Below are 10399 nucleotides of genomic sequence, written 5' to 3'. Positions count from 1 at the left end.
CCCGCAGCCCTGCCCTTCCCCGCAGGGCGGCCCGTGCTCCTGCCCGCGTGTGGGGCCAGCTCCCCGGGTTGTGGGGGACCACAGGGGTCCTCTTCCTTCTTCTGAAACCGATGCCAAGGCTTTTTGTTTTTTAATGTTTTTATTGATCTGAGAGAGGAAGAGAGAGAGGAACATCCATGATGAGAGAGAGTCATGGACCGGCCTCCTCCTGCACGCCCCGCCCCGGGGATGGAGCCTAAACCCCCGCCTGTGCCCTGACCCGGGTGGAACCGGGCCTCCGGGTTCCTAGGTGGACGCTCAGCCCGGAGCCCCGCGGCCGGGCAGGGGGTGGTGGTGAAAGCCGAGAGCGGCCTTCTCAGACGTGTGTGGGCATCGCCCCTGGTCCTCTGGGTGGTGCTGAGACTCCCCCAGGAGCCCCTGGCCGTTTAGTCAGAGGCAGGGAAGCCCGGACCGGGCGGGCTGTGCCCCCTTGCAGGTCCGCCCTGGGTGTGGGTTGTATCTGTGGCCGGTGGAGGCGGGGCCAGGGTTCCCCTGGGGTAGCCGGTAGCCCTGCAGTGGAGTGACCCTTAGGCCCAGCGCTGTCCCCACTGTCCCCACGTCCCTGAGCCGGCCTTGGGCTCCTCACGCGGGCGGGTCACGGGGAGGCGCTGCCCCAGCAGAGCGGGCTCCCAGGGGTGCAGGCAGCTGGAAGCCAAAGCCCCCGTTTGCTGCCCACAATGAGGGAGCTACACAGACAGCCAGGCAGCAAGAAGGAAGACAGTATTCATGCTCCCCACAACGGGGGTCACGGAGCATAGAAAACAACCGTAAAAATGGAGGGAACGGGGCAAAGCCTCTTCAGGCGGTGAAAGCGGATAGGATACGAGGGCAGCCGAGCTGTTGTAGGAAAAGCTGGGTGATTCTTTGATGAGAGCAGAGCGTAGATGGAAGCTGCTGTGGCATTTTGTCTGTCGGTGAATCTTTTTTTAAAACAAGGGCTTGTGGCACTTTTCACCCGGAAAGTGTTTCAGACAGGGCAGTGCCGTGGTTGCTGCGGGGAACATTCCGGCATATTCTTTCTGGCACCCGCCCCCCCCCCCAGGGGGTTGGAGCGTCACCTGTCTGGCGGCAGGCAGTGCTGTCTTCTGCCCCCGCAGTTGCCAGGCAGTCACTCACCTTCCGAAGGCTTTGATCAGCGTGAAATCAAGTCCTGGAAATGATGCCTTTTACATTTTCTTAAAATCCTGCGAAGTGTTATCACCGTATTACACATTTCTTTCATCTTTACTACAAGTAAATGACAGCCCTGCCCCCGCACTCCAAGGAGGCGGGGAAGGTAAATGACAAGCTAGATTTCCTGTGGTGCTTTTTAAAAATACATGTTTTTATTGATTTCAGAGCAGAGGGGAGAGGGAGAGAGAGAAACACCAATGGTGAGAGAGAATTATTGATTGGCTGCCTCCTGCATGCCCCCCTCTCTGGGGATCAAGCCTGCAGCCCAGGCAGGTGCCCTGACTGGGAATCGAACCAGGGACCCTTCAGTCCACAGGCCAACGCTCTATCCACTGAGCCACACCAGCCAGGGCTGGTGCTTTTAAATCAGTTCAGTGTGTGTGTGTAGATCCTGAATCAAAGCTTGGTCTTTTTGAGGAACCCAGTCATTCATGATTCACGGTGGGCCTTTTTCCTTCCCTGCTTTGGGATCTGAGGATAAGTGTCAGTGTTTCAGATATGCTATGGGTGACGGCCAAGAATTGAAGCGGTGTGTTTCCGAGTGAAGCAGTAAGCTGAGAATCGGTGGACTTCGCCCCATGCTTCACCTGGGCACATTGGTGGGCACTGCCGGGGGAGGGGGCGCCGAGAGACTGCACACGCCCCTGGGGATAGAGCCAGTTCTAGCCGGTCGTGACCATCTTGTTTCATTTACAACAGATAATCCGCGTCCAGTCCCCGGACGGGGTGAAGCGGATCACAGCGACGAAGAGGGAGACGGCGGCCGCGTTTCTGAAGAAGGTACCTGTGCTTTGCTGTCGACCTCAGGCTCTTGGTCCTGCACTGGCTCCGCCTTCTCTCCCCTCCTCACTTCCTGGTCCCTCCCGCTCCCGGGTCAGGCTCTGCTCTGCCTGTGTGACTGGGGTGATATAGGATCAGATCGGGGCACAGCGGGCACTGCGCACAGTTGTAGGACCAAGGTCCCAAGGGATTTAGAGAGAGAGACAGAGAGAGAGAGGGAGGGAGGGAGAGACATTGATGTGAGAGAGACACATCAGTCGGTTACCCCCAGAAACATGTCCCAACCAGGGCCTGGATTGAACCTGCAGCCCAGGTATTTGCCCTTGACCAGAAATCGAACCTGAGACCATTTGGTACACAGGCCAGTGCTCCAACCACTGAGCACACTGGCCAGGCACAGGGCTGTATTCATTTTTAACAGTGAATAATTGGGCTGCACATAGGTGTCCTACAGGGGGCCATTGAAGTGGCCTTCTGCCCTCACAAACTTGCCTGTAGAGTATGTTTCGTCCACTGTGGCACTGCTGGCTCCATCTTGCTGTCCCCACAATTGGTGGCCTTGGTCCTTGTTGAAGGTGGCTCATGCCTGTAAGGGAATGGAGCAGCGGTTCTCAACCTGTGGGTCGCGACCCCTTTGGCGGTCGAACGACCCTTTCACAGGGGTCGCCTAAGACCATCCTGCATATCAGGTATTTACATGACGATTCATCACAGTAGCAACATGACAGCTACGAAGTAGCAACGAAAATAATGTTATGGTTGGGTCACCACAGCGTGAGGAGCTGTATTTAAAGGGCCAGAAGGTTGAGAACCGCTGGAATGGAGGTTGGCAGGTGCGCTGACATCATGTGCGTTGCAAGTGCCTCACAGAATCTCAGGCTTGGTTCCTGCTCCTCCCTCAGCTCCCTCTCAGGCCCCTCTCTGCGTCTCAGCCGAACCCCAGGCAGTTCCTCAAGCCACACTCGCCAGGCCCGCGTCCTGTCTGCCTTTGGCGGCCCCTGTTGAGTCACCCCAGGTCCGACCTGTTCTTTCTCGGGGCGGTTCCTAGTCTGGTCATAATTGGCTGTCCAGCGGCATGTGACACAGCCTCTTAACACTTGGACACTTTTTTTAAAACCGTGAAGTAAGATACGTACTGAGAGAGGCTTGGAAAACGATGAAGCAGAGGCCCAGTCACAGTGGGGTGGTGCCAGCGTTCCGGCAGCCACAGGGCGCCCTCCGCCTCCTCCACCCCGCACCCTCTCCTGCCCCGCGGGCTGGGGGGAGGAGGCAGGAGGCACTGTGAGGCTCTGCGGAGCTTGTGCCCAAAGGCCAGCCTCACGTTCGGTGTCGCCGGCATCTTCAGGTGCAGGGCTCAGACTCTCCTGGGGCAGTGGCTCCACGGGAGCCCTGTGAACACACCGGCTCCGCCCGCCCGGGGCCCGCTCATGGGCGGGGCCGTGCTGACAGGACCAGGACGCCCGTGGTGTGCTCTTCTGTCTGCAGCCACCTTCGCTCCGAGGGCTGTTCTTGCGGCTCCCCTCTGAGTGTTTGCGTCTGGGAGTATTTACCGTCCCTACAGCCAACATCCTGCAGAGGAGGGCTCATTCCTGGGGCAGCTGCAGTGCTTCGTCTACAGGAAGCATAGTTTTTGCAGAATCGGTGAAACACCAGTTAATTTCAGTTTATATCGAAGCCGTTTCAGAGAAGAGTCAAATTAAAGCTATTATTTTTAGTCTTGAGTCCTAATTTTTTTGTACTTGGGGACACAAAATTTCAGTCTTAATTTCCTGATGCTTAATTTTATAATGCCACTTTTAGCTTGGGAAAAAACTACATGGTATCAAATGCTTATTTCAGTATATCTGATATAAAATTGTAACTTCATCTTAAAGATCATTTTGATCACTTTTAGAATTTCAGAATGACAAGGTGATTTGGAGTTAGTTTTAATCCTTTTTAAAAATCAGTAGAAAATAGGTTAGTACATAAAGTTAATCATTAAGTCAACTCTTTCCTTATTGTAAATAAATGCGAGGCTGTATCAGTAAGTCCATGTGAGAGGAGACATCACTCGCAGGTAAAAGAACCAGGGAGAGGAGCGCGTGCAGTGAAGGGTGCGTGCGGGTCTCCTGGGGACCTGCCTGTCTCCCTCGGGCTCGCGGGGCCGTTGTGTGAGTTTCCCGTGTGTCACTCAGGCCCCTCAGTCTGGGTTCTGCCTGGTCCGTGGTTCTGCAGCCTGCAGAGCGTCCACGAGCACTTCTTCCGTGAGCCTGTGGCCACAGCCCCTGCCTGTGGCTGATGGGAACGGTCTCCTCCGACCCGTGTGGGAGGGTGTTTCCAGCTGCCGGTGCAGGGCTGACAGACCTGACCCCGCGCGCCCAGGATGCCCGTCAGCGTGGGCCCATGTGCTGGGACGGCTTCCTTCTTTTCCTCCTCTAGGTTTGCTGAGCTCCCCGGGCTGTTATTCTGTGGTTTCATCCAGGTGGAGGTTTTCAGCCGTTTTCATTAAGGTGTTTCTCAGCTCCGCTCTGACTCTTTCCTGGGGGCCATCTGACAGCGTCCCGGGTTCCTCGGCCTGTTCATTTCTCTCCTGTAGTTTCTGTTAACCTGTTTTTATGTTAGTCGGCTCCTTCTGTCGTCTCCCTTCTGCGGGAGCATCCAGTGAATTTCCATGTCAGTTGCTGCACATCCATGTGGACGAGGTCCTCCTGCCCTTTCCCAGTCTGCTCCGTGGCTCTGCTCCGTGGCTCTGCTCCGTGGCTCTGCTCCGTGGCTCTGCTCAGGCTCCTCAAAGGGGCCTCCCTGTCTCCGTGCCTCACTCTTCCTTTCCTGCCTGTGGTCTCCGTCCTCGTTGACTTTGTCTCCCTTGTTGGGGTTCAGACCCTGATGGCAGGAGCCCGGCCTGTTGCACTCACTGTTCTGGTACGGAGTGGAGCCAGCACGAGGACTGCTTGCCGTGTGCTGGGTGCCCTCGTGCGTGGCCCGCGCCCAGCCCAGCGGGCGTTGAGCGCTGATGCGCAGGCGTCTTTCGCTGCTTCATTCTTCTCTTGGGGTCCGCGTCGGAATTGGGTTTTACACTGGGCTTCCACAGAAGTTGCACCCCAGACAGTCATGGCTCTGAAATGTGCCTCTCAGTCCGAGTGTTACGTGGAGCTGTGCTGCTTTTTGGCCACTTTTCTCATTTTGCTTGACATCTGTGTCAGCAGAACTGATTTCCTCACGAGAGCGAAAGTAGCGAGAGATTTGGTTACCAAGGAGCAGCTTCTGAATTGAGTGAGGGTCCCCGTATCGCCTGGCGTGCGCGCAGTCAGCACTGACACAGCTGTTTCATGAAATCTGTTGTTGGCTCTTTCAGGTCGCAAAGGAGTTTGGCTTCCAGAATAATGGCTTCTCAGTTTACATCAATAGAAACAAGACCGGAGAGATAACAGCATCATCCAACAAGTCCCTCAACCTGCTGAAGATCAAGTGGGTACCAGTGAGGAGACGCGGGGGAGGCCCTGGGGGCTGCTTGTCGAGCATTTTCCTCTGGCGCCCAGGTGGCAGGGGCCACAGCGGCCCGCCGACAGCGTGGGCGCCGCAAATGCGTCCTGAGGCGCTTCACTGGCAGTGTCGAGCAGCCCCGGAAGTGCTGGTGAGACAGACTGTGTTTGGGTGGATTTGGCCAAGTGTGGTCACGTGAGAACAGCAAGCGCAGCCCAGCCGTTTGGCTCAGTGGTTGAGCATCGACCTATGGACCAGGACGTCAGGGTTTGATTCTTGGTCAGGGGTGTGCAGGAGGCAGCTGATCGATGATTCTTTCTCATTGATGTCTCTCTCCCTTTCCCTTCCTCTCTGAAATCAATGAAAATATATTTAAAAAAAGAAAAAAGAAAAACAACCTGGGGCCTAGGCAGAAATCTCTGACCAAAAAAAAAAAAAAAAAAAAAGCATGCCTGGCCCGTTTGGCTGAGGGGATAGAGTGTTGACTTGCAACCAAAAGGTCCCGGGTTTGAGTCCAGTCGGGCACATACCTTGGGTGCAGGCTCCTCCCCCTCCTGGGCCCTGGTGGGGGCTCATGCAGGAGGAAACGAATCGATGTGTTTCTCTCACAGATGTTTCTCTCCGTTTTCCCCACTTTGTTCCCTTCTCTCTAAAAAGCAATGGAAAAATATCCTCAGGTGAGGATTTTTTAAAAAATCAAACGCGGACAGTATGTCTGAGACTCGTTTTCATCCAGCAGTGCCGTGTGTGCGTGCCCGCGCCCACGCCCGCGCAGGAACAGGGAGAAAGAAATGGAAGGAGGTGTCCAAAGCAGATAGGGTGGGGGCTGGAGAGGGGGCTAAGGAGCGATGAAGGGAAGTGGGGGCCAAGCAGAGAATGAGATGGCGGGAGAAGCTGCCTGCCCCCCAGTCTGTGTGGTGACTCCAGCTGGCCCTTGACCCACGAGGGTCTGAGCTGCGCAGGTCCACTCCCACACAGATGTTTCCCAGTAAACACACAGTGTTTTCAGTCCGCAGCTGGAGACCGAAGGTCAGAGCCACCGTGTATGAGGGTGGCCCTAACGCCGTGTTCCCGGGTCGGCAGGGTGTCCCTCTGTGTGAGGCTGGAGAGGCAGGTGGACGTGTGTCATCAGCGCTCACATGCAGGTGGCGGGAAAGCACCGCTGCAGAGACCCTGCTGCTGACCTTTATGAGCTGGAAGCAGCGGGGAGACGGGAGGAGAGCCGTCGGGTCTCTGTTGAGAGTGGCCGCCTCGTGTTGAGCTTTCGGCCTGGTCGGCCTGGGCTTTGGCAGAGGTCAGACCCTCACATCCAGGAGGTGTCTGTGCAGCTCAGGTGCCAGAGGAAGATGGCCTGGACTGTTTGTCGTTGAACAGGCATGGCGATTTGTTGTTCCTGTTTCCCTCGAGCCTGGCCGGACCCTCGTCGGAAATGGAGACGTCCGCCACTGTGGCGTTGAAGGCTCTTGGGGCTCCCAACGTGGTGGAAGACGAGATCGACCAGTACCTGAGCCGGCAGGACGGGAAGATCTACCGGAGCCGCGACCCGCAGCTGTGAGTGCCGGCTGGGACTGTTTGTAACGCGTCTGCTGGTCGCGAGGGTCCAGGAGGAACCCAGGTTGACCCTGATGTGCCCAGAGAGACCTGAGTGCTCCGTGCGGAGGGGGGAGGAGGGGTGACGCCTGGGCGCGCGCCTGCAGGGGGCTCATCCCTGCCACCCCGTGTAGTGAGGTAGAGCCGCTCCAGCATCACACGCACGGACTTGCTTCTGTTCTTCAGTGAACACCTTGTTTGCTGAAGACAGTGCCCCTTCGAACGTTCGCTTTTCTCCTGGGACCACATAAATGCCTGTGACGTGTGCTTTCGTTTAGATTTTTCAATTCCTTTTAAGGAAAGCAGTTAGAAACCCCTGCGTCTGCGCTCGGGGAGCAGAGCTGCCTGAGGGAAGGTGCCTGCCTGCAGCGGAGTCTTGCTAACTGCATCCTCCGTGTGTGTGGAGGTGCCAACACCCAGGCTCGGGGGCTCCAGACGCTGCCTTTGCGGCTTGTCGGTCTCGGATCCAAGAGCCCGAGTGGTGCTCTGCTGCTGTCGGCACAGAGCCTCTCCCACGTCCTTCCCTCCTGGCGGCCGCTGCCCGCTCCCCTGTCGGTGCCTTGAGGCTTCATGACCGAGTGTGCATGTGCGGGCTGACCTCTCCTCTAGCCATAGAGCCCGCCTCTTAGAGACCAGCCCGCTGCTCAGAAATGTCGAGCTCACGGCACCTGAGAGCAGGACCCCACTTGGAAAGGGCTCTGACTGAGCCTGGCCGCGTGGCTCAGCGCTCAGCGCCAGCCGGCACCGGTCAGTGGGAAGGAAGGCGCCATTGCAGAACCCTGCTACTGACCTCTCTCAGCTGGAGCGGGGGAGACGGGAAGAGGGTTCTGTCTCTTGGAAGTGGGAACCTCGTGTTTAGCTTTCAGGGCACCCTGCCTGGGGCGTACAGGCCCAAGCAATCGATGTGTCTCTCTCCCTCCCTTCCTTCCGTTTTCTCCGAAAAGGCAATGGGAAATACCCTGGGTAAGGATTTACAAACAAAAAGGATTGTTTGAGCCGGAGGGACCACCGGGCTTTCACCCAGCCCGTCCTCCTCGTGCCGGGTGCCCGTCCTCCTCGTGCCGGGTGCCCGTCCACTGTGGCTTGGCGCGCAGCTCCCAGGTCTCTCTGCCCGAAGTGACTGCACCCGAGCCAGGCATCCCCTACGGGCTTTTCCCAAACTAGAGTTGTTCACCTGCCTCTGTCGGGGTCTGCCGTATCCATGGACCCGTTATAGTATTTGCTTAAGATTTTTATGTATTTAAATGACTTTACACCCATTCCCTGTGATTTTGTTAGAGTCAGAAGCGCCGGGAGGCGGCAGGAGGCAGCGGGCGTGCTAACCACTGTGTTTCTTTTTGCAGGTGCCGCCACGGGCCGCTGGGGAAGTGTGTGCACTGTGTTCCTCTGGAGGTAAGTCTGGAGCGGTTCCTGCTTCCCCGAGCCCTGCACTGCCCTCGGGGCTAGAAGGCCTGTCTCGTTACTGCCCTGGGCCTCCTCGTCCCTCCAGGGCCGGCCGCACAGAGGCGAGCCCTTATTTATGGCGGCGGCCTGGCCTTCGGGGTGCATTGTGGATGGCTCAGCGTTTGTGTTGCTGTGATGAAGGGCTGTGCTTACAGGGCTCCTGAGCCATCCTTTCACCCTGACACACAGCTGCGCCAGGCACTTCTGTGCTCGTCGTCTTTTAGATTTGCTTCGCCCTGAGTCCCACGCCCGCTGATCTGTCTGGTGATAATGCTGACGGCACCGGCTGGGCTGAGTTACGGCAGAGGCAGCCCGTCGCCACGCGGCTTCTCTTTCTTGTTTCATCTTGTGACTTTTTGGGGAAAAATTTTCCCAATCTTATTTGACTTAGGGCATTTTATATTTAATGGAGATCCATTTCCATTTCCATCTTGAAAAGATAGGCACCAAAGAAAAGGTGGGTTCTGACCTAGAGGGGCAGAGAGAGCCAGCCCCAGCCCCCCCTGGCCGGTGGGCCTGGCCCTTTCTGCGCACTGATCGCCCGCGCCAGCCTGCAGCCCCAGCAGGTGGGACCGCGGGTGTGTGACCGCTCTGTATCTCGGCAGCCATTCGACGAGGACTACCTGAACCACCTCGAGCCACCCGTGAAGCACATGTCCTTCCACGCCTACATCCGGAAGCTGACCGGGGGCGCTGACAAGTAAGTGACCTGCAGGCGGCGGCACAGTTTGCTGTGTGTTGGTAGGTGTTGGCTGAAGCCACCGGGCAGATAAGTAAGAAAAGCAAAGATGGGCATCTGGGCCCGACGCACTTGGACTCATGGGTTTGCCTGATTGTAGAAAAGAAACAGGTGGGTGGAAACTGACGCCCAGAGCCTGGAGTGTGGGGCACATGCCAGGCTGACGATGCCACTGTGGAGGCCCCCAGGGACTTCCCAAACTTTCCTGGTAGGCAGTGCCCTGGCCACTTGGTGCTGAAGGTGGATGAGATGAGGCGTGATGGTGGCCAGTTGTGGCTGGCGTCTGAGTTTTGCTCTGCTTTTTGGGAAAACAGAACCACCCCGTGGTCACGTCGGACCGCCTCCGTCAGCCCCCCGCCCGGAGCCTGGTGTGTAGCAGCCCTGTGGGTCTGGAGCAGTGGTGCTGGCACGGGCTGGCCGTGTCTGCAGGGTCAGCCAGGTGGGCACGGGCGGCGGCAGCAGGCAGCTCTTCCCGTGAGTGCAGGCCGTGATGGTGGCTGGAGACAGACCATTTTGATGTCTTTTCAACCATGTCGAGTCCTTGCCTGTGTGAGCCTCCTGTCGACCACGTCCTGCTGTGATTTCTCACTCCCGCCCGAGTCAGCAGATCGTGGGGCCTGATTGTCGTTTTGCTCTAACAGCCGCTGACATCCTAAAATGACTTTTAAAAATGTTTGGCCGGGAGAAAAACTCCCACCAGACACCCATTCTTGCCTGTCAGTGGGATAAGCTATGGAAGTTGATGGACCAGGGGCATGAATTTGCCAGCCTTTCTTCCGTCTGGGTCCAGGACCGTGGGATCCGGGGGCACATTTGTACCTGTCACCAACCTGCGACCGCGGAGCACTCCACACGCCCTCCGAGCAGAGGCCGGGGGCCTGTGAGATGAGGCCGAGTGTTCGGCCGTTTTGTGGGCAGGACACGGGCAGAGGGCTCGCCCCATGTCCTGACAGGGCCGTGGCTTCCTCGCTGGCAGGCTTGTCGCCACAGTTTTTGTTTTGGACAAAAGCAGAGGGAAGATGCCTTTGTTGTGTGTCCTAATCAGTTTTTCCTGAGAAAAAGCAATTTTTATAAACCTCTAGGAACGTGTCTCACAGCGTGAATGTCGCTGATAAATTAATGAAACTTAAAAAGCACTGCATTTCCCTTCAGGGATAAGGGTTAGATCAA

The 10399-nt window shown here is 57.0% G+C and overlaps 1 protein-coding gene across 1 annotated transcript in view; it reads left to right on the top strand.

Moving 5' to 3' along the window:
• Window positions 1-1775: 1775 nt before the first annotated feature.
• The window catches only part of NPLOC4 (NPL4 homolog, ubiquitin recognition factor), a 32004-nt gene continuing 23380 nt past the window's right edge, over window positions 1776-10399 (top strand). Inside the window, exons 1-6 of the mRNA XM_015559971.1 lie at window positions 1776-1811; window positions 1912-1992; window positions 5330-5442; window positions 6832-7008; window positions 8391-8439; window positions 9096-9190. Of these exons, the coding sequence (XP_015415457.1) occupies window positions 1791-1811; window positions 1912-1992; window positions 5330-5442; window positions 6832-7008; window positions 8391-8439; window positions 9096-9190 (536 nt within the window). The 5' untranslated portion in view covers window positions 1776-1790. The remainder of the gene's footprint in view (window positions 1812-1911; window positions 1993-5329; window positions 5443-6831; window positions 7009-8390; window positions 8440-9095; window positions 9191-10399) is intronic.

Source organism: Myotis davidii, unplaced genomic scaffold, assembly GCF_000327345.1.
Source record: "Myotis davidii unplaced genomic scaffold, ASM32734v1 scaffold211, whole genome shotgun sequence".
Classification (NCBI taxonomy): Eukaryota; Metazoa; Chordata; class Mammalia; order Chiroptera; family Vespertilionidae; genus Myotis; species Myotis davidii.
The sequence above is the reverse complement of the archived record's forward strand: the minus strand, read 5'-3'. Positions and strand labels throughout refer to the sequence as shown.